The following is a 25347-nucleotide window of genomic DNA, read 5'->3' as shown; positions in this document are numbered from 1 at the left end:
GCATCCCTCCAATGGCTTACAAGGTCCTACATGACCTGTATTCCCAGTGCCTCAACATGACCTCATTTCCTACTGCGCTCTTTTTCCAGTTAGTCCATTCCTCCCATTCTGACCTTACAGATTCCTCTACACACATTCCTGCCTCAGGGCCTTTCAGTTTATCCTATCAATCGAACCCTGTGAGTTAGCCTGTCAAAGAGGCTTTGGATCCAGCTCTCTCTGGAATCAGTTCTGAATCAACATGGTCTTGACCATGGAAGGAACATGAGGACACTCACTGCTTCCCTCTGCTTCTCTTTGCTCTCCTACAGTGAAAAGGAATATATAATGAAAAATGATCACACTGTGAAAATCAGTGCAAGTCGAGCATTGTGATACTTAGAGAGCAGGCAAAGGACATTCTTCAGAACAGGGCTACTCCATCATCTGTCACCAGCTGCCACTGGATGCCAATAAGCTGTTGGAATATAATAGCTGACTACATCAAGAATGCACAAATCACTGCCATGCTGAAACGCTTTCTCCCTGCTGCCACTCTTACTCCCCTGTCCAGTATGAGTCCTGCTTCATTTCAATTACTTCCATGATAGATTATCCTCAACACTTGCAAAATAATGGCAACATTAACCAACCTATATCCTTAACTAACAAAAGGTCACCCTCACTTTATAAGAACTGCTTGTGCAATAAAATAAACTGCAATGTAATTCCAAAAGAAACCATTATTTCCACTTTCTAAATCAGGCTTTCTTTTCTCTCTCTCTTTCTCTCTCTCTCTCTCTTTCTGTAACAAGAATAGAGAATACTACTTGTAATGCTCAAGATTTCCTCAGAGGCTGTAACTACTGACCATCAGGACAGGCTCTTTCCTTCTTACTATGGCCAAACCTCTCACCAGATTCACAGGACTAAAACTTCAGAACTCAGAGAACAGTACTAGTTAACCTCAGAAAGCTGTTGTACAATTTCTCAACAAGTTGCATGAGACAAAATTCTCTTTTTGCAAATGAAGTGCTTTATTTAAAAAAAGTGAGCTATTAATAATAATGAAATTTATTGATTTTGAGAGATCAGAAACAAGCAAGCTTTGTATCAGAGTCCAATATGCCAATCTCAATCCCCAGGCAATTAATCTACTTCCCCAATTGATCTGATTTCCATGACCCCAATTTTTTAATACTTCCAATGAGTATTTTAAAGAAGATAAGGACGTCTCTGGATTTTCCTATTTTTATTTGCTCTGTTAGATGACCTTTTCAATTGCTCTAGAACATTCTAAGGGGCTTTTTTTTGTTATGATGGCAACGCAGTATGAAGATTAGGAATACACACCGAGACAGGCACAGGTTCAGATCCCAAATCTGACATTACAACACCCAGAGATTTAAGGTCACACAACTAATAAATGACAGGAGAGGGGTTTGAACCAACACAATCTGGCTCCAGGGTCTACGTGCTGAGTCAGAACTCTAAGCTGCCTCTCATTTTCTACTATGACTACCGCTCTTCTACCAGCACCACCAACATCATCCCCATTGTCACTATCAGAGAGCCACAGTATAGACAATAATTAATACCATTTTTAAATTAATCTAGTCAAACTCTGAAAAGCCACACTCAGCAAAGGCCATCCAATAAAAAGTCACCACATGCTTTCATTTTTCTAATGCCATTCCAGTGAAGTAGAGAAGAAAATGTCATAAACCTCATTTTACCGACTGGGGAACTGAGCTAAAAATGATTAAGTCTTCTAGCATCACCTGATGACTGAGAGGTAGAGGGAGACTAATGAAGCTCAACTCTATTCACCTAGTATTATCACTCATCTTAAAAATATTTAAGCTTCCCAAATGAAACTAGGGAGGACTGTTTCCAGCCGTCTGATCTACCTGGAGAAAAACAAGGCTGGGCTGGCTTGCTAAGCACATTGGAATAAATAAAATATGAAGACATGAGTAAGGGCCTATCATAAAGAATTCCCACATTGTGTCTGCAGTCAGCATAATAACTGTGGCGTTTCTTATCGTTTTGCATTCAGCCTGGGTAATTCAGTGACACCTTAAAAGTGACAGATGAACATGAAAAAGAGCTGACATCTCTTGCAAGATTTGAGGAGATGCCAGAAGGACCCTAGCAAAGTACAGTGACAGCTGCAAGGGAGGATGACAGAGCTTAAAAAGCAACTAACCACTTACTTTTTTTAGGTTTAATTTTTGCACAAAAACACAACAGAAACAACATGAGATGGTAATGACAGGAAAAAAGTCAATAAACTATTTTTTTCTTTTTTTTTTTTAAAGATTTTATTTATTTATTTGACAGAGAAAGAGATAGCAAGAGCAGGAACACAAGCAGGGGGAGTGGGAGAGGGAGAAGCAGGCTTCCTGCCGAGCAGGGAGCCCGATGTGGGACTCGATCCCAGGACCCTGGGATCATGACCTGAGCCGCCGAAGGCAGACACTTAACGACTGAGCCACCCAGGCGCCCTTTTTTTTTTTTTTTTTTTTTAGAGAGAGGGAGAGGAAGGGGCAGAGGGAGAGAGAGAATCTTAAGGAGGCTCCGCACCCAGCGCAGAGCCTGACACGGGGCTCGATGTCATGACCCTGATCATGACCAGAGCCAAAATAAAGAGTCGAATGCTTAACCGACTGAGCCACCCAGGCGCCCCAAAGCCCTTCTTAACTGAACAGTGAATGTGTCTAAATCTGGCCATAACCAAAATGAATGAAAGTCAAACATGCCAGTGATGCTGACAGTCTCCATTCTATCGTTCTTTGGCAAATATGTTTATCTGACTATTCAAAACACGCAAGAGAAGAAGATTCTTAAAGATTCCACCAGACTTTTACTTAGGGAGGCCCTAAAAAGCTCCAGAGCTTTATAGTACTTACCTAAAAGTCTGCTACAAGCGTATTTGCCAACATTTCACTAAAACAAACATCTTAAAATTAATAAATTACCTGTCAACTCCCATAAAAACAGATGGTCACTTGGAGACAGGAGAAGATGTTATCATTCTGTTTTACACAGCTGTTCAGACTAGAAAAAGATCATTTCATTTTCTATAACATAGGAGAAACCCTGCCTAAGATTTCCAATATTATGCATAAAAATGAAAATTTCATGCAGCTATTTCTGTATTACACATCTGGTTATTGCTGAGGAAACATTTTTCATAGTAAAATAACGTCATTATAATAAATAAAAACCAAAATTGGTCTGTTTGTTTTCTCTTAATAAACATCAAGCTATTTCTCAATGCTTTGCTATCAAAAGATTTTAAATTGCTGGGTATTCCTACACTGGGACATTCTAATATGCTATATAACCCAATTAAGAACCTATTAGCCATCTATTATCAGTGACAAAGTGCACACAGACAAATATCTGATACCACAACTGTTTCTTCTTGTTACTCCTTTCAAGAATGTGTTTTAGGGACGCCTGGGTGGCTCAGTCGGTTAAGTATCCGCCTTTGGCTCAGGTCATGATCCCAGGGTCCTGGGATCGAGTCCCACATCGGGCTCCTTGCTTGGCAGAGAGCCTGCTTCTCCCTCTACCTGCTCTGCCTGCTGCTCCCCCTGCTTGTGCTCTCTCTCTCTGACAAAAAAAATAAATAAAATCTTTAAAAAAAAAAAAAGAAGGTGTTTTAGAAGTTTTATCAGAAATCTAACCCATGAAACAATAAGTCAACACAACATTAATGTCACACATCTGAAATGAGATTTTGATTTGTTAGTCTCCAACACATTACTTACATTACTATAAATCGCATGAAGATGAAGACATTTGGCACCTAAGAATAGTTATGAAATAACCAACACCACGAGCATGCCTGTATTTATGCTCCGAGCTCTCTTGGTTCTATATTTTTAGCAAAAGACATGAAATTTGATAGCTAAATATATGACCACTTTTTTCACAATACTTGCCAGGAGCACCAATGCTTAAGTCTTTGAAATGCCCACAAAATATGTCTGTGACATTCAACTATTGTTAGACAGGGGGGAATCTGTATGGCAGGGGGATTCATTTAAGATTGGCAAAATAATTAAAATGGTGACAGGCCACTTTGAGTTAACTGTTAGGTAGTGAACTGCATCGGGAAGTTTTACTATCACTCCCCTGTTCAATATCTTCCAAAGGAGCCTACAGAACAAATTCAAACCCCTTAGGGAGCCAACAACACCCCAGTGGCCTCCTAGACCCTTTTTTTTCCAACCTCAACTTTACCCAAGCCTCCATGGTCTCTTTCTGTCCTTTGAAGCCACCAAGCTCAAGGCCATTAGCTATGTGTCCCACCTGTTTGGGACACGCCCCCCCTAAGATCTTCTTTATAGCTGTACAGCATTCATATCACAAATGTCACTTCCACAGAGAAGGAAGCCTTCCTTGACCATCGACCGTGATCCCACCCTTCAATCTCTAGCCAACAACCTCCTCTCTTATTTTCTTTACAGCACTGATAGCCTTCGGACATTATTTTGTAATTATTTATACGTTTATTTTCTATCTCCTCCACCAGAACTTAAAGCTCTTCCCAAGAGATGTCTTATTCACAGCTATATCTCTGGCACCAAGTACCTACACATATCAAATATATGCTGAATGAAGGAACTAACTTTGTTTTTCACTGAACTAATAATGTGATCAAAGTGGCCAAACAATCCATTTGAACCCAACCTGTGTCTTGGCTATCCCTCCACTGGCCTTATAATTAGACTTAATCATAGGATGGGGTGAGGAGTCATGAAGCCAAAAGGACATGCCCAGAGCCTATTCTGTTGAAGTTTCTGCCCAAATGGTCCCCCAGTGTGGGCCTCTTCTTGAGATCTGGTCTTCCAAGGGAAGAACGCGGGGCCCTCTATGTACACTCCTAGGCTGAAGGTCTGGCCAAGGGATGGCTATTTGCAGGAGAGGTGGATGGATCTGCACATGAATGCAAATGAGGCACCTCACAATACTGAATGGCGTAGGGTGACAAGAAGAAGCACAGGCTAGGGGCGCCTGGGTGACTCAGTCGGTTAAGTGTCTGACTTCAGCTCAGGTCATGATCTCAGGGTCCTGGGATTGAGCCCTGCGTCAGGCTCCCTGCTCAGTGGGAAATCTGCTTGTCCTTCTGCCTCTCCCAGTGCTCATGTGCTCTCTCTCAAATAAATAAAATCTTAAGAAGAAGAAGAAGAAGCACAGGCCAGGGGTTGGTAATCCCCATGCTGCACATTCTTGCATGGAACTCCACAAAGTCCAGTAATGGGAAATTCAGATCAGGCCTTCCAGGTCATTATGAAATTATTTTTGCCAAGGTAAGACATTTTATTCTATTGTGGACATATTTTAGCCCATTTGATAGACTGTTAGCTTGATTTACAACTTTGTATTTGGAACATATGGGAAGCAGGCCTCTATTTGTACTCTTGCTCCCTGTCCTACAAATGTTGGGGGTGGGCTTGTAGGTTCTTGATCCTGTCCCCTGAGTTCTCTGAGTCTCTTTCCTCACTAGAAAAAGAGAAGTAATTCCTATCCTGCCAACACTTCATATTATGTAAAGAACAAATGAGATCATCCATAAAAATCTATAGAAATCATAATTTAAAAATATTTGTATTATGTTCCTTCCCACATGCCTCCCTATATATTCCAGCAAGTGAGGACAATGACAGTTTCCACTGCCAATCTCAGACCTTCTGTGGCTTTTGAGAAACTTCTGAGCTAGATAGAGTTTTGCTTTTCATTTCATTTTTTTCACAGTGTTAGGTATTCATAAAATTATTTCCCTAACCTGCAAAGTTTCACATCCTTCCAGGAGAAAAAAGATATCAGACTGCCTAAGAGTTTAGACATTAAAAGAGAAAACTTTCTACAAAAAAAACAACTTCTAGAATTATTCACAGTTATTTATAGCTATAGAGTCATGCCAGCTGAAAAATGCCTCTTCTACTATTTAGCCCTCTGAATACAGATCTGTTTTCCAGGAAAAGCACATAATATACATGAGTGTTGTGTACTTATTGATCTCTAATCAGTTGTTAGAATGAACTGAACATGAAGTACACCCCTGGGGCTGTTTTAGATCTACCAGACGCTGTCTGTCCAGAAGCCTCTCCTCCCATCCCAAAGAAAGGATGATCTCAGAGATTTAATAAATCAAGAGCACAAACAGAACATATAAAGAAGCTAGGATAAATAAAGAGAAACTCAAAAACTTAAAGAAAGCACAAAAGTAAGCTGGCCAGAATGCAGTAAAAGTTAAACTCTAGCCCATACAGGACAAGGGAAAACGGAAAAAGATTTCAGTGCACTAAGGTTCAAAAAGGCTGCATTTTAGATGATAAAAACCATTTTACAGAATGCATTAAACTCATCAAATGGAGTACACTAACCACTATTAGAAAAACCACAAATTGCCAAAAGTAAATAATGAAAATCTTTATCAAAGTGCCCTTTAGAAGTTTATCACAACATAAACTTTTCAATTTTCTAAATAACCAGGTATTTTTAGCTCATCAGTCAGGACTAAAAATCAAGTAAATTCAGCAGAAAACTTACCTGTAAATATTAACAGCAATAATAATTAAGAAAGCTCAAATTCACTGAGTTGTTATAATTTCCATGCACTGATCCAATTGTGTTAACACAATGAGTATCACAATTAACATAATGAGGATACTCACAGCAAATCTCTGACACAAGAAATAGTTATTAGTACCTTTTTAGAAGGGGAAACTATGGCAGAGAGGGCTTAGGTAACTTGCCCAAAATTTCCTGCCAGCAAATTAGAAGAAAAACCCAAGAAGTTTGGCTTCCTAAGACAGCTAATACTCGAAAGAGGTAAGTGGCAGAATCAAGACCAATTATTAGAAAACTGACACTTTATCTGTCATGCCTCCCACAAATGTGTGTTTATCACCAACACGTACAAGAGTGCAAGGCATTGTGGATGAAAAAAATGAAGCCAGCGGAATCCAGGCCTGGAAACTAAGTGTCCTGGTGGAGGAGGAAAAGGACTTTATTGACAGGACCTCACAGAGTACCATCATGGACATTCTCTCATGTGGTCCTCACAACAACCCAGTTATTCCCTGTTCATAGAGGAAGAAACTGAGCTCAAATATGCCAAGCAAGTTATTCAGAATCACACAAGTATTCAGTAGCATTCCCCACATGTAAACCTGTATTAATTCAATGTTAATTCACGCAGTATCCCCAAAGAGTCGGGGGAGAACAGGTCCTCCTTGTCATTCAAGATATTAAACTAAACAGCTGGGGAAAAGGAGTTGGCAATATATAATAATCACAAGTGTACATAGTGCTCTCTCCCTTAAAAAGGGAGGGGGGAATGATTGAATATGAAAGCCACTGCTCAAACTCAGGCTTTCTGAATCTTATTCAGATATTCTGTCCACCACACCATGTACAGTTACCCAAAAGACTGCATAGGAAACTTATGATATAAATGTAAAATGTAAACCATGATGGGTACAGCCCTTGGCAAATCAAAATGAAGAGAAATGGACCTGTTTCCCAGTATCAGTGGTTTTCCCTGCAGAAAGAAAGTGCTATGGTGAGCTGAGGTGGCCAATGCTGGCTATTAGGAAGGATTGCTTTGTTAGTGGCAATCATTTTTCTGATACAACCTGCTTACATTATTATAGGATTAGGTCTGTATACAGCAAACTCCTCATTTAGTCCACTGACTCCTATGGCAGGGTTTCAAAGAGAAATACCATCTTGGTGGTTATAATACAGAAGGTATTTGCAAGTACTGGTTTATTGTAATATTCTTGTAATAATTATTAAAATTTTTTATTCTCCTCTATAGGATATTCATATCATCACGCTCCAGCAAACAGCATATCCAACTGGTCTAACACATCCTCAACTCCTTTCTTTGTCTACCACATCCCACACGACAGCAAGTCCCATGAGCTCTACCTCCAAAATATATCTCAAAGACATCCTCTTCTCTCTACTTCCTCTGTCACCCTCATCTTCCAAACTGCCATCTTCTCTCACATGCATGATCATGAGAACAGTCTACCTCTTCCTGCAGCCCTGTTATGTTATCCATTCACCATGGGACAATCCATAATAGGAAACAGGTCCGTTTCCTTGGAAAATCCAGTTTGCCTTGGATTTTCTTGATTTTAGCAATGAAAGTCCCATATCACAGGAACCCTCTCATTCCCAGGCAATCCAGGATAGCTGGTCACTCTGGTCTATGGTGAATTTTTTATAAAATAGGGAAGATCAGGTCATTGTTGTGGTTAAATGAATCATGACCCCCATTCTTCACCTTTTCCTGGAGGCACACCCATTGCCATGTGCCCTTACAATTCCTTCCACTAGAGGCCCTTGGTCCTTTGACTTTAGGCTCAATCGGTGGGATGTTAGCAGATGTGATGCAAGCAGAGGCTTCAAACCTGCCTGTGGTTAGGCCTGCTCTTGTGCACGTTGGCCACTTCCCTGTGGAGATATGCCCCACTTAGCCCACTGGTCCGAGAAAGATAAGAGACACCTGGAGTGGACCTGAACCCAACCAGCAGCCTGCAGCCATACCCAGTGAGGCCCTGGATGAGCCAATGTGCAAACATTCAAGCAAGAACAGATGACTCACTGAGTTTTGTGATGGCTTGACATCTACCATTGTCTAGGTGCTTAACTGATAAGGATTTAATAAAATCCTTCCAGCACTTCTCCATTTCACTTAGAATAAAATCCAAACTGCTTACCTAGGCTTACAAAAACCTGCCTCTCAGATCTCACCCCACTGCCCTTCTCTAAACATCAATCTCACTGGTCTGCTTTCTGCTTTTCAAACTGACAAAGCTGTCCAACTCAGGATCTCGGCCCCATCTGTCACCTCTGCTGGAACACCTTACTCCCCATTCTCCTCATGACTGGTTCCTTCCATTCTTTTATACATCAACTTAAAATCACCTCCTCAAGGAAGACTTCCTGGACCATCCTTAGTCCTTCATGACTACCACTCATTTGTTTCTGTCACAGAACTCCTCACAATCCATAAATTGTTTGCTAATTTGTTTGTTTATTCTCTGTATCCCCACCAACTTCATGTATGTAAAATATGTTCTCAGTAAGTTACTGAATATCAATTGAATGGTGCCCAATGGTCCAGAAAATCTGTTAATCTGATATTCTCCTGGTCTTAAGTATAAAAGATTTTTATTACTGAAAAGAGAAAATGAAAATCGATAAGACAGTAGAGCTATAGATGATGTTTATCAATCACTGATACAGTTTTAAATTAAAAGTTGAAAGGGATTTAACAGGGAAAAAAAGTTAGCTGAATGTAAGTTTATAAAAACCAGAAAGAATTACACCAGACTTTTAGTTGTACCACTCTTTCTAAATGAATAGTACTTAATATCAAACTCCCATAACAGCGTCCTACACTACCACCACCAAAACTACTTTGCTTAAATCAAAGGAAGATGAACAAATAAAAAGTTGCTTGGTCTTATGAAACTACAAGCCTTTTAGCCACAGAAGTTAAAACAGAAACAATAAAGTATTATTCTCTATGATTAGAGATCCATACTACTGGCCAAGTGGAAAATTTTAGCAATTCACCTTCTTCAGGGACCTCAGTGTTCTCAAAGACCCCTTTAAACTCTAACCACTGTAAAGTTCTAAGGCACTGAATCATAACCATGGATGTTTCTATATTGAGAACATCTTTGTAATGTGAAACACAGCAGACCTAGATGCTTGTTCAGCTAATGGGGGCTCCTTATAGTATTCATGGTAGTGGAGGGGAAGACACCAGAACTCTTGAGAGTTCGGACTGACAAAATCAAGAGATCCAAGAGACGGGATGTCAGGTATTTCTCAAGCAGGAAGGGAGGGCTTTGGTGGGAACTTGCCCAGTGTAGTGTTTTGGACTAAGCTTTAGGAAGCAAGAGGATGTGTAGACATGGATCAGAGTCCCCGGGTGAAGGCAAGCAGTTTCTTGAGTAGGGCTACAGATGCTAGAGGCCCTGATTCCTTGGCTTTGGGCTCAGAGTAAAGGTCTTTGAATGTGATTTTCTGTCACTCAGAAGGGCTCTATTTATTTTTCCTGGAATTTGTAAAGCACACTAATATAGCTACTAAAGGTGCAATTCAGAGTCCAGCTTGCCTGGACCTCTTAGAGGATTCTTCTATAAACTAGATGATGACTTATCTATGAAATGTCTTAGGAGGATTCTATGAGACAAAACAGGCAAAGCACTTAACAGCATTTATTAAACATGCATCAAGTTCTCAAGACAATGTGAGCCGATTTATTTCCCACCACATAAGACATGTATCCAATAAATATTTGCTGAGTGCATGAGTAAATGAGTCTCAGCTTCTGCCTAAGTGTGCTCTTCTGCTTGAAAAGGGAAAAAAAAAAAACCCACGTACAGGTAAAACAAACCTATCTTCAAAGACATCAATTAGGATGATAGATATGAACATTCCAGTGACAAAAAAAAAAAAAAGAAAAAAAAACCAACATTTCATTTTGCAAATGGGCCCACTGGCATTCTGGTTTATACATCATTCTCATGAGTTTGGTTGCTAAGTATTTAAACTCTTTAGTCTGATGAATTCTGATTTGGTACCCAAAAGTTTCCCAACCTGCAAAGGCAAAAAGAAATTTGGGGTTTACTCAAAGGAGTATTGGTTTGAGGGGTTGCCCACAGAATTCTATCATGGAAGGTAGCCATGTACACATCCCTCAGGCAGCATACTTCTCTTTCCCACCAGTAACTACCTTGCTGATGCCTCTGTTCATGGCTTCCCACTTTCCTGCCATGGCCCATGGGGCTGCTACCCCCTTAAGTTTTGCCTTCTCCCTAGACCGAGCTTAAGGACATGGCCCAACGGCACTAGAAAAAAAATAAAAATATATGCAATAAATAAATTCATAAAATAAAATTAAATTAAATTAAATTAAATAAGCAAAACAAAGGGCACAGTGAATAAATATATGGCCAAGGTGAAAACTTAAAAAAAAACAAAAAAACCCTACAGGTTGTATGTATCAGAGAAGTCCCTCTTGGTCACTGTTACCCTAGATGGAGGGTTCCTTGGGGGTCTATTGTCTTACTGATTTTTCCAATCTGTAATCATTTATGGAACACATAATATGTTTGAGGTACCAGGAATGCAAAGATGAATGGGAAATAGCCTTGGGCCTGGATCAGAGATGCAAACTTTGTCCCACCCAAGCGTTTTACTCCCCACTCCTGCAGTCATCTCTAATAGTGTCAGGAAGGCCTGTTCATCACCTGTTTGTCCTTCATTTAACAGCTGCATGAATTAATGGGATAATACTCATAGCTATCATATTCCATCCTACTAAACAGGTTTCATATTAAAGACAGTTGTTATCAAAAAGTCATCCTTAGCTCAGTCAGTTAAGCGTCCAACTCTTGATTTTGGCTCAGGTCATGATCTCAGGGTAGTGAGATCAAACCCTGCATCGGGCTCTGTGCTGAGAGTGGAGCCTGCTTAAGATTCTCCCTCTCCTTCTGCTCCTTCCACCCCTGCTTGTATGCGTACTCTCTCAAAAAAAAAAAAAAAATTATCTTTAAAGTTACTCTATGAGTAACATGACCACATATTTTATTGTTTAAAATGAGACAGTTTTGAGAGCAGGACTGCTATTGGGATTGCTATATGGGATTGCTATTAATAACAGTTCTGGAATAATAGACATATCTATGTCTGTCCCAGGCAAACCAATAGGGATGGTCATCTATGCTTAGAGACATGTATGAAAATTTTAAAAAGATGATTCTTGAAACCTCCTATCCTGGTTTATGGGAAAACATATAATCTATTTCCTAAATGAAAAGTATTGTGTGAAAGGTCAGACCACAATTATCGCATAAGGAATGTGCTTCTTCTGGGACAAAGACCCCATGTCCAATTACAGTTACTACCCCAACCCTGTGTACACTGACATGTGGAGCATATCACTTACCACAGCAGCAAAAACCATGGCAATACAACAACATCTGAACTGTTGGTGGGGATGTAAATTTGGTGCAGCCATGATGGAAAACAGTTTGGAGGTTCCACAAATTTTTAAAATTAGAATTAGCATATGATCCAGCAATTCCACTTCTGGGTAATTATATGAAGGAAATGCAAAAACTAACTTGAAAATGTATCTGTGCCCCCATATTTACCGCAGCATGATTTACAACAGCCAAGATACAAAAACAACTTGAGTGTCCGTCAATGGATGAATGGATAAAGAAGACACACACACACACACACACACACACACACACACACACACACACACAAAGAACACTATTCAGCCATAAAAAAACAAGGAAATGCTGCCATATGCAATAAAATGGATGGACTTTAAAGGTATTATGCTAAGTGAAATAAGACAAAGAAAGACAAATACTGTATGATCTCACTTATGTGTGGAATCTAAAAAACAACAAAACAAAACAAAACAAAGAACTCATAGAAACAGAGGACAGATTGGTGGTTGTCAGAGGCAGGGGGTGTGAGGTAGGTAAAATGGGTGAAGAATAAATAAGTCATGCAGATATAATGCATAGTATGCTGACTATAGCTAATGATACTTTACTATATGCTTGAAAGTTGGTAAGAAAGTAGATCTTAGAAGTTCTCCTCACAAGAAAACAAAACAAAACAAAATTTCTAATTATGTGTTGGTGATAGATACTAACCAGATTTAATTTGGTGATCATATCCCAATATATACACATATGAATCATTATGTGAAACCAATAAAGTGTCATATGTCCACTATATCTCAATTCAAATATATAAATATATATGATGACAACATCTATCCATGTTTCTTATGAGCCAGACACTGTAATAAGACCTAGGTCACTCCCCCCATCAAACTCATGGGTAGATACTACTGATATCCCATATTTTACAGATGAGAAAATGGAGCCCTATAGAATTTAAAACATAGCTAGTAAGGGGGTAGAGCAAGACTTGAAACCAAGGCTGTCTCCTCCAGAACCCACCTCCTTAAATACCACCACATGCCTCCCAGAATATATCACTGAGAGGTGACAGTTAAACTGGACCAAGATGGATGGGCAATAATTATAATGATAATGATCCCAGCTACCCATTAGTGAGATTCTGCTAAACTTTATACATACATGACTTCATTTCACTTCTTTCTCTCTCTCTCTTTTTTAAAGATTTTGTTTATTTATTTACTTGAGAGAGACTGAGAGAGCACACGAGCAGGGAGAGGGGCAGAGGGAATAGGAGCCCTAAGCGTGGAGCCCGACTCAGGGCTCGATCTCACAACCCTGAGATCATGACCTGAGCTGAAATCAAGAGTTGGATGCTCAACCAACTGAGCCACCCAGGTGCCCCTTCATTTCACTTTCATCGCTACCCTGGGAAGCAAGTATTATTACCTAACCCATTTTACAGATGGGGAAACTGAGGATTCTAGAGGTTAAGTCACTTGCCTCAAGCCACACAGCTAGCACGGGGAAGGCTCAGGATGTGAACTTAGCACCAATTCCAGAGTGATCACTGGGTTAGAAGACACTCTGTGGAGGAAAGAACACGGACGGAGGCAGGAAAAAAAGTGATGTGGCCACACAGCAGAAAACAAGCACAAAGCAGGGGACAGTGGGGGAAAGACAGACCATGTCAAACACAGTGGCCATGGGAGTTTCACCTGAATCCACTGAACAGGGAAGCATAGTAAGGAATTCTGGGCAAGAGGAAAGGCATGAAGGGATCTAGATTTTCTCAAGTTTATGATGCTCATGTGTAGGTTATTTATAAAGAAAACATATATTTATGTGAAGCTGCTTTTCAGTGCTACATCTAGCACCTGAAGACTGGGAACAGTTTGAGTTTTGCATATCAAATACTTTAGCACTGTTATTTTTCCCCTGTTATCCACATCCCATCTGCTTCTTTCTCCCCATACTGAAGTGACTGGTATATTCACTCAATAAAAGCCTGAAGACAAAAAATATTCTAATACTTGGCCCACATTTAATTTGAGAGAACAACAGACTCAACAAATCCTTTAGCTTGTTCCAGGTCGAATGAAAGTAAAAAAAAAAAAAAAAAAAAATACATAATTCGGATAGCTTGTTGTTCATCTGGTTTTCATCCTAAGGTAGATCAAGCAATACGTTTTTTTTTTTTTAAACTTTCTCAATTCGTTTCTTGATTTTCTGTAAGTAACCTAGAAAACTCAAGTGGAGCCTTAGTACGATTTATGAACATCTGTTAAACATTGCCAACCCCTGCATCGACCACCTTAGGGAACAGCGTAGCATCTTAAAAGCATAATTCCTTAGGTAATATTTATTCTGCTGCAATGTAAAAAAAGAATGGTTTTCATTTTCTTTCAAAATTAATCAACTTTTGATTTCATATACACCACCATCTTCCATCAACCAACAGCACAAGAGTAATACATTCATTATCAAATCATCCGACGAGCTGTACACTAAATATAGTTTAACACTTGGGTATTATTGCAAAATCACTGAGCATTCTTATTTTTTATCTGCTGCTGATGTTTTTAATAACTGTTATTATATTCCTTTTATTATACCTCAGGACATGTGCTCAGTTTGGACCAAAAATGAAGAAAGAAAAGAAGAAAGGGAAATTGGTGAGTGCCTCATTTGTATAAGGCATGTGCTGCATTTGCATGTTTTTTATCTGAATCATTCCTTGAAGTGTGTGTTCTAATCCTCAAGTTTACAGTCAAGTCAGTTATGGCTGAAGTAACCAAAACAGAGCTGGGGGGAGAGGTCTGTCCTGACTGCACAGTCCGTGCTCAGTCTAAGCCAGGAAGCAGAGGGGCCATTTTCCTCCAAATTCTATATGCTACGGAGAATGCTACGTGATCACCAAACCCACCTTCCCCTCTTCCTAAGTGTGCCTTGAGACTCTACCTCCCCGTCTCTCCTGCCGTTCACTGCGATCACCTGAGGAGCTTCAGCAACAGAACGTGAGCCGAAGCAATGTGGCCCATGCAAAATCCCTACATGGAATCCGTCATGCTCTTTTCACCTGTTAAGTGGCTGGAATGAACACAACTGCCAGGTAATGTCTGAGAACCATGTGCTGGAGAGAGCAGAGCAGAATGACAGGAGGCTCGATCTGTGAGTCAGCACTTAGAGGCAAACCAAGAAGACCGCGTTGGACTTCTACATGATTAAGAAATAACCTCTTTATTTTATGAAGCTACTGGGAATTTGGCAGCTTATGGGTTACAGGTGCTAGCATCACCTAACATGCTGAAACAGAAAAAAAATAATCTAAGTCACAATAAGAAATAACACAGCCAATCTGGGAATTACCATACAACCATTAAAACAATGTTTTTGAAAAAAACTTAACACTTGGGTAATGTTCATGTTATAATGTAAAATTTTTTAAGTAGAATTACAAAACTGTATGCATTGTATTTTCCCAAATTTAAGAACAAACACTCTCTCAATTATGTTTATGTGCATATGTACACAGGAATTAATGTTGCTGGCTGAATGAATGCGTAAGAAAAATGGAGGGAAATATGTTAATATGAAGGCAGGTTCCCTCTGGATAATGGGTGTTTTTACGTCTTTGTACTTTTCTGTATTTTTTAAATAAAAATAATTGAGCACATTATTTTTATAATCAGAAGAGATCTGTCTGTTTACATATAAGATTTCATTAAAAGGCCACTATATCCAGACAGACAGATAATACGGAGCTAGTTCCTATGCCCACTGAGCCCAGGCAAAGCTGTTCTACACTTACAACCCTATAAACCACCGTCTGGACATTCAGAGCTATCAAGCTGTACCCTGGGTGAGTGAAAGACCCCAAGGAACAATAATTCAGAGGAAAATCCTGGGAAATGAGACCATGTGGCAACATAACTTCTTTGTTCATTCACAATGAGGTAGCTCTAAAAAACAAGTTAATAAATAACTCCATTAACAACACACTGAGAAAACAGAAAGTAAAATTATGTCAGTTCCCGTGGATACACAATCATGGGCATGCGGAGCTCTGATGCTATTCAGAACCAGTTCCTAAAGGAAAACCTTCCCCTCTGGTTTAAAAGAAGATCACATGAGATCCTGCTTACTGAAGGCTCAACATGATGCCAGGCACATGGCAAGAGGCCAAAGGTTAAATGCCACCACTATTATTTGTATCGGTTAAAATGTGAGGAGAATAATTAAACCTTGCTTTACTATACTGCCAAAATTCAAGTTGAGGCATTGACTTTCAAAGTGCCGTTCTCATTAGTTTCTCAGGAAAGTGCATAGGAAACCATATGCACTTCCATAAAGCCTGCCTGCCTACAACCTGTCTTATCTTGCCCTGCACTCTATAGGTCTCCTGCTGCTTTTACCCAGGGAACACCACAGGACAATTAGGGAAAAGATGCTCTAGCACAGAGAAATTCTAAGGAGATAACCAGAGAAGCCCATTTATATTTTCAGACTCAGGAAGAAGAGAAAGGAACATTTTATAAAATGGGGGATGTCTTTGGAAAAATATGTACAATAGGAAATAATACTAAAAGCTACAAATTGTTGAATGGGTTCCTCTTCATAAGGACAGTCAGGGAAAGCCTTTAATGTCAATTAAGGTGTTTCTTTAAGGATCATTTATAAGTAAACATGATCATGAGCAAGTGACCATATTCTGAGTAACAATAATATTTATTGAGCATTTATTATGTCCCAGGACCTATATGCTAAGCATTTTTTGTCTGGATGAGTTAGAGTTCCTGGCAGAAAGCAACAAAAATTAACTCTAGCTGAAATAAACATGAAGTAAATCACAGAAAAGATACTGGGGAGGTGCAAGAAGGAGGTGGGAGAATCAGTCGCAGAAAATAGGAAGGCATCAAAGGGGTCTAACAGGAGCCAGGAACACAATCAGATCTCACCACAGGAACCACCCATCTCACGAGGACACCGCCATTACTCCTAGAAAGCAGACACTGCTTCAACCTCTGATGGGCCACACTCCCATGCTTGCTTCTTTGCACTGATTGCCCATTCGTAACAATGGACGGCTGATATGAATGTAAAATGAAGATTTACTCCACAGAAATCAATGTTATTCTCACCTATCCTTATAAGACGATCATGACCATCATCTCAGCACAAAGGACAGGTGTTCCTAACCATGAAATGTGATAGGACAAAGCCACAAAATCAAGGTTTGCCATGTATTTAATTGCCTATAGGATTAATAGTACATGTCAATCAGTAGTCAATGGGCAGCAGTTTCCTTTTTATATAAAATACAATTCCTTAATGCTGTAAGTAATTCACTAGGCTTTAGGATGTGATTATATAAAACTCAAAGAATAAGTTATCATATTGACAAATGGAGACATGTTGTAGCTGAAAGCAATCCAAAGCTAACCAAGTTCAATAAAAGCTCCTTATCTCCATTTTAGGATGCATGTCATTAGCTCAAAGAAGATTAATTTTTCCATTCATATTTCAATTTCTTTCCTGGCAAAAAATAAAACTGTGAGTTTTTGAATTACAATCTTCTTGCTTAATCAAATGTTGAGAGTCTCACATCAACATGATTGGAATAATTAATAAATTATGCCGACTCCTAAAACTAAAAGGTAGTCGTCCTAGATAAGTTTCATCGATACTTATACGCAATTACTCCATTAGGACAGGCTTTCAAGTTACATGACAGACACATTCTTTCATTCATCTTTAAAGAAAAGTGAAAGGCAACGTAAAGAGTAGTTATGCATACAGTAGGTACTCCATAATTATCTATTGATTGTATACATTAAATTTAATTACAGGAGGAAAGCGTAATTAATAAGCCTTCTGAGAAAACTGTATACAAGGGGCACCATGCCCTCCTTAAAGCATGATTACAAAAGGTAGTTCATACAAACTGCTGCAGAAATGAGTATTACCCACATATTAAAAACTTAATTCACCAAACCAGATTTACTCTCTCAATCAGACATAAGTCTATTTTCTATGCAAGAAAATGAGGCTCTCACTCAGTATCTTATCATTATGAATTGTGTTTCACAAAAAGGTTTGCATTACCCATTTCAAACAAATGCTCAAATGAACAAGCTTTTCATAACTATATGGCAAAACATTCTACTGCCCAAAGAGATACAACAAATGAATCATTAAGAAAATATCTGCAGATTACACAGTTTCTATAAACTGTGCCTTAGAACTTGCCACATCTAGTTTTAATTCAATCTTCTAATTTATTAATATGCATTTTCCATCTTCAACATGCTGACTCAATGCATAAAAATCTCCCAAGGATATCATCATTAAGTTAGCAAAGAGGAAAAATGCTTGGGGAGGAGATTAAATCTAATCTGGCTGGGTAGAAATCCTATCTTTGTCATTTACTAGCTGTACAACTTTGGCAAGTTTTTAACCTTACCCCTACCTGTTTCGTTGCTTAGCAAAATCACAACACTACACTAACAATGGCAACATTTAGGGAAGGAAGGGAAGATGGTGTTGTAGGAGGAGGTTCCTAGTCTCATGTTGATCCATGAATACAATTAGATAATTATTATATCACCCTAAATACCCCAAGAACCTATCTGAGGACTGGCAGAACAAACACCACAACTGAGGGTAGGCCACATCGAGGAGGACAGGAAGTGCACAGATACTGCCTGGGAGAGAAACAGATTGTGACCACTGTGGTGGAGGAGAGCCATAGTTGCAGAAAGGGGAAAGAAAGAGACTAGCACACAGGGGAACATACAGGGAAGGCGAATCCCCTGGGAAATTAGCTTGGAGGGTGAGAGAGCCCAAATTTCATGGGTGCTTGTAACCAGTGGGGCTTGAAGCCTGGAATTTTGAAGGTCAGCGTGCTTGGATCTGGGAGAGCTCGGAGGACACTGGGGCTACTCTTGGAGAAAAGGCAGGGCAAACAGCCGAAAGACCTACAGCATGGGAACAGTGATCTGAAGGGCACCTGGGGCACACAGTGGGGAGGTTAATTCCTCATCTCAGAGCTCTGAGGCTTCAAGCCCCACTGGTGAGAAAATCAATAAGGAAACACTGGCTTTGAATGAAACACTGGAATGGATGGATTTAACAGATATATTCAAAACATTCCATCCTAAAACAGCAGAATATACATTCTTTTCAAGTGCACATGGGACATTCTCCAGAAGAGATCACATATTAGTCCACAAAATAAGCCTCAACAGATTCAAGAAGAATGAAGTCATACCATGCATCTTTTCTGACCACAATGGTATGAAACTAGAAATCAACTACAAGAAAAAATCTGGAAAGACCACAAATACATGGAGGTTAAATAACATGTTACTAAGCAATAAATGAATCAACCAGGAAATAAAAAAATTAAAAAGGAATTTGCATGGAAACAAAGGCACATGAAAACACAATGGTCCAAAACCTTTAGGATGCAGCAAAAGCAGTTTTAAGAAAGAAGTTTATAGCAATACAGGCCTACCTCAAGAACAAGGAAAATCTCAAATAAACAATCTAACCTTATACCTTAAAGAAGCTAGAAAAAGAACAAAAAACAAAACCCAAAACCAGCAGAAGGAAGGAAAAAATAAAGATTGGAGTGGAAATAAGTGATATAGAAACTAAAAAAATAATAGAACAGATCAATGAAACCAGGAGCTAGTTCTTTGAAAAGATCAACAAAATTAATAAACCTCTAGCCAGATTCATCAAACACACACACACACACACACACACACACACACACACACAAAACCACAACAAAGAACTCAAACAAAACCACAAATGAAAGAGGAGAAATAATAACCAACACCACAGAAATACAAAGGATTGTAAGGGAATATTATGAAAAATTACATCCCAACAAACTGGACAACCTAGAAGAAATGGATAAATTCCAAGAAACCTATAACCTACCAAAAATAAAACAGGAAGAAATAGAAAATTTGAACAGACTGATAACCAGCAATGTAATTGACTCAGTAGTGAAAAAAAACTCAACAAACAAAAGTCCAGAACCAGATGGCTTCACAGGCAAATTCTACCAGTTACAGGAAAGTTAATCCTTATTCTTCTCAAACTATTCTAAAAAATAGAAAAGGAAAGAAAATTTCAAAATTCATTCTATGAAGCCAGCATTATCCTGATACCAAAACCAGATAAAGACATCACCACAAAAGAGAACTACAGGCTAATATCCCTGATGCACATAGATGCAAAAATACTTAGTAAAACACTAGCAAACAAAATTCAACAATACATTAAAAAATCAGCTGCCACAATCAAGTGGGATTTATTCTTCAGCTGCAAGGGTGGTTCAGTATTCATAAATCAATCAACATGATACATCACATGAACAAGAGAAAGGGTAAGAACCATATGATCATTTCAATAGATGCAGAAAAAGCATGTGACCAAGTACAACATCCATTCATGATAAAAACCCTCAACAAAGTAGGTTTAGAGGGAACATAATTTGACAATAATAAAGGTTATATATGAAAAACCCACAGCTATCAGCCTCACCAATAGCGGAAAACTGAGAGCTTTGCTCCTAAGGTCAGGAACAAGACAAGGATGTCCACACTCACCACTTTTATTCAACATAGCACTGGAAATCCTAGCCACAGCAATCAGACAACAAAAAGAAATAAAAGGCATCCAAACCAGTAAGGAAGAAGTAAAACTTCCACTATTTGCAGATGACATGATACTATATATAGAAAACCTGAAAGACTCCACCAGAAAGCTGCTAGAACTGACACACGAATTCAGTAAAGTTGCAGGATGCAATATCAATGTATAGAAATCTGTTGCATTTCTATACACCAATAATGAAGCAGCAGAAAGAGAAATTAAGAAAATAATCCCATTTACAGTTGCACCAATAATAAGACATCTAGGACTAAACCTAACCAAAGAGATCAAAGACCTATACTCTGAAAACTATAAAACACCAATGAAAGAAATTGGAGACAACACAAAGAAATGGAAAGGTATTCCATACTCATAGATTAGAATATTGTTAAAAATGTCTATACTAAAAAAAAGTCTATATACCCTAAGCAGCCTATACATTTAATGCAATCCCTATCAAAATACCAACATTTTTCACAGAACTAGAAGAAACAATTCTAAAATCTGTATGAAACCACAAAAGACCCCAAATAGTCAAAATAATCTTAAAAAAGAAAAGCAAAGCTGGAGGCATCTCAATTCCAGACTTCAAGTTATATTACAAAACTATAGTGATCAAAATAGTATACTACTGGCACAAAAATAAACACACAGATTAACAGAACAGAAAAAGAAAACTCAGAAATGAACCCAAAGCTAGATGGTCAGTTACTCTTTGACAAAACAGGAAAGAATATCCAATGGAAAAAAGACAGTCTCTCCAAAACTCCTCAGTGAGTGAGAGAAGGATGACTCACTCATTCAGGAAACGGGGGGCTTGGATTAGTGCTCTCAATTCCCTTTTCGCTCTAAACAGGATCAGAGAAGCACTCCTACGGCCACACCACTTAAACGAGTATCACAGGTAGCACGGGCCAAGGTACAGACACAGCTGGGTCAATCTCAATCCTTTTACCCACTTTGATTTTCTTAAAACCCCTCCTCAAGAACCAAAATGGCTTTTTGAAAAGTTTATTTTAATGTTTTTAATTTTACTTCTATTTAAACTTGCTTTATTGTCTGTGTCTTTCCCTGCCTTCACTCAGGCCCCAGCATATAAATGCCACCTTGTTATAATTCCTGCAAAGCAAAAATTCTGTCTTACAAACACAGTATACAATGCCCAACCACAAAGCAGTGGCTGAATAAATGCTTATAAAACAAACCAGTGACTAAGAAGTCAATTAGTTTAGTAAGCCCAAAAATTTCCATTGGAAATCTGAAAGATAAGCCCTCTCTGCTGTGCTATGCCTGACTGGGGAGGGGACAGTAATCAGTTGGCTTCCAGAATTCCCTGAGGGACCCTTGGACCTGGAATACTAGTATGTCAGCACATTTGTGGAAATAATGGGGAAAATGAAGACCAAAGACCGACTTGAACTTCACATTTCTTTGTTCTCATTACCCATTCCCCAAACTACAGGAGTATAAAACAAAAATGATCCTTTCATGTAAAATGGTCGGAATACTAACGTTTACTGAGTCTATTCCCACAATGCACAGAGGAGCTCTCATCTAGGTGCTGGTTGAATTTTACCATTTTTTTTCCACCATGAAAACCAATTTTGATAGTTTTTGAAAATGAAACCAATTTCTATTTCTTAAACTATAAGTCACTCTCAATTTCTACATTGAGCATCTGAAAATTACAAATTAATTTCCTTCTAGAATGTAAGTTCTGAAAAGAAAGAGGGCTTGCTTATCTTCCACAGCTGTAGCCACGGTGCCTAATACATGTGGCTGACAATCAATAAATATTTGTTGAAGGGAAGAATAAACATGCATTTCAACTGACATAACACAGAAAGGATCTGGCATATAAGCATCTGGCAGAACTCTGTAAGGGAGATAAAAGAACAATTACTAGCTGAAGTACCTCATTCCTTACTCTTAAAAGAGCATAGAAAATTGGGAGATTGAAAATGGAGCCCGCCTCTATCTTGCACTCTCAAACTTTTGCTACAGCTGCCTGGCAAGGGCAGTTAGCAGATGCTCCATTCTTTATTTCTGGTGGGAAGCCACCACTCTCCAAGGCTGCAGGCAAAGAATACACATGTACTTCCTTCCAGTGTCCAGATCTATGCTGTCCAATATGGTAGCCACTAGCCCCATGTATCCATTGAGCACCTGAAATGTGGCTAGTGTGAAAGGAGATGCACTGGAAATGTAAAATACAAACCAGATTCCTCAAGAGCAGGACAGAAACCGGATGTACACAATCCCACTGATAATTCTTTTACATTAATTACATGTTGAAATGACAACAGTTTGGATATACTGGGGTGAGATATACTGGGGTAAACAAAATATATTACTAAAATTAATTTCACCCATTTCTTTTTAGTTCTCTTAATATGACCTAGAAAATTGTTACTTATGTGGCTCACGTTCTATTTCTACTGGACAGTGCTAAACCAGACTGACAGTAAGAGAGTCTGTATACCACTAGAAGGAATATTCGTGGAAAAAACAGCTGGATCTGATTCCTAATTTCTCAATCTATAATTGGGAAATAAGGTAGATTTTCTACCACATACCAATGTATAGTCTCCCTTAAAGGCTCACAACAGCACTTGGAGGATAACACAGTAGCTTTGATTTCTAGATAAGGAAACTGAAGCACAAAAAGGAGAAGGCACTTATACAAAGTTACAGAGCTGGTAAATGGGAGGGCAAAACCCTGATGCAAAGTCAGCCTGGCTTCCAAATGCATGCACTCTCCAGTCACTCAGAGAGAACTTTCTTCATGTTCTAGAGGCTTAAATAAGGATGCCAACCATTTTTCCTGCCTTACCTTGCTGTGGGCTTCTCTTTGACACTCTAAACTATTCACCCTTATTTCTCCCAGCCACTAACCCACAGATCAAGAGAACCACGTGAAATAGTGGTGGAAAAATTCAGAAAAATTACAGAGTGACATCCCATACCCTGCTATCTTGTAAAAAAGAACCAAGTTTTCCTAATTGGGCTTTTTAGCCTTTATAATTCAAAAGCTCTCTACCGTATCTGTCGCCATTAGTATAACCCGCCACAAAGAAATTTACCTACTGGTTCACTGCTACCTGTGAGGTCACTAATTTGGGCAAGTGTTATTTCACCTGTTGTGAATTAGCTTACTTAGTTTCTTAGCAGCCTCCAGAGCTTCCTTTGCCGTGTCTGCTACAAAGAATCTTTGAACTCTGACTCCGTGGTCAGACATCAGTTTCTTGCTCTGGTATTCCTGCAGGTTCAGCCATCTTCGGGGGGTTAACTGAACTGCCTAGAGAAATTGAGAGAGAGAGAGACGTAAGAACACTTAAAAATAACAAGAAAAATAACAGGCAACACATGTAGCCAGTCTTACAGGTACCCTCAAATGACAATCAGCAACAGAGGTTTTTTTTAAAAGGGAAGAAAAAAAAAAACCCTACAAATTCTTCATGCTTGTTTTTCTAATCAAAAATGTTAAGGACAACTACACACACAACAAATGGATGCAGGTTTAAAGAAATGGTGAGAACTGAATAGGGTCTATCATCAAGTTAACAAGAATGTGCCAATGTCAATATCCTAGCTTTGACACTGAACTGAAACTAAGTAAGATGTCAACATGAGGGCAAGAGGGGGAAGGGTACATAGGACTGTTGCACTTCATTTGCAGTTCCCTATGAGTCTGTAAGTATTTAAGAATAAAAGGTTATTTTTTAAAATGTTAAGAACTCAGGGCGCCTGGGTGGCTCAGTCGTTAAGCGTCTGCCTTCAGCTCAGGTCATGATCACAGGGTCCCGGAATCGAGCCCTGCATCAGGCTCCCTGCTCCGCAGGAAGCCTGCTTCTCCCTCTCCCACTCCCCATGCTTGTGTTCCCCCTCTCGCTGTGTCTCTCTCTGTCAAATAAATAAATAAAATCTTTAAAAAACAAAAAACAAAACGTTAAGAACTCTATTATATAGGATATGCCTCCCCCCATTGCCACCCCAAATAAAGCTCATAGCATTATTTTAATAACTGTGTGCACATCGTTAATCATTGTAAGGTATCTCAGAAATTTTTTTAACACTTTGAGGTTCGACAAGCCACAGATTAATCCACTTCTTTACCATAGTTTTTAATAGAAGCTAAGCACAGTCATTATGTGTTTAATGATATTATCTCTTTCACACACCAAATTTGAGGATCGTAATCTGAAACAATCATCATTAATTAAACTACTTCCTAAAAACTGCAACTTGTGTATTAAAGTAACTTTAAGCATCATGTAGAAGTGGTTTTCCAATATGTACTATCAGTTAGTTCTTAATCTGTGCTGAAAGAAAGTAATCAAAGAGCAGAACAACATGAACAAATAAATTCTTCTCATTTTATTCAGTAAAACCAAAAGCATTCCTGATCAAATCTATACACCCCATTTTTAAAAGAGAAAAAAATGAATATACCTAGTTTAAGCTCATTTCCAACCATGAGTCATGATGCAAAAACAAACACACACACACTACTCACAATAGGTAAGGTAACAATGCCATTAATGCACAAACCAAAAAATCAGTCACACAACTTGATCACAAGATTGGTGGAGGAAAATCACCTGACACGCTTCCTAGTGGTTTCTGTCAATGGCCTTGGTGGATGGCCAAGACAATATCACACAGACCATTAACAGGTCCACAGGGCTTTACGACATGGAAC

The 25347-nt window shown here is 39.0% G+C and overlaps 1 protein-coding gene across 1 annotated transcript in view; it reads right to left on the bottom strand.

The window, feature by feature from the left end:
* Positions 1–25347, bottom strand: part of SUCLG2 (succinate-CoA ligase GDP-forming subunit beta) — a 255141-nt gene that overhangs the window by 180792 nt on the left and 49002 nt on the right. The window contains exon 2 of the mRNA XM_036068021.2: positions 23802–23943. Coding sequence (XP_035923914.2) covers positions 23802–23943 — 142 coding nt within the window. The remainder of the gene's footprint in view (positions 1–23801; positions 23944–25347) is intronic.

This window comes from Halichoerus grypus, chromosome 1 (genome assembly GCF_964656455.1).
Source record: "Halichoerus grypus chromosome 1, mHalGry1.hap1.1, whole genome shotgun sequence".
In the NCBI taxonomy this organism is placed as follows: Eukaryota; Metazoa; Chordata; class Mammalia; order Carnivora; family Phocidae; genus Halichoerus; species Halichoerus grypus.
The sequence above is the reverse complement of the archived record's forward strand: the minus strand, read 5'-3'. Positions and strand labels throughout refer to the sequence as shown.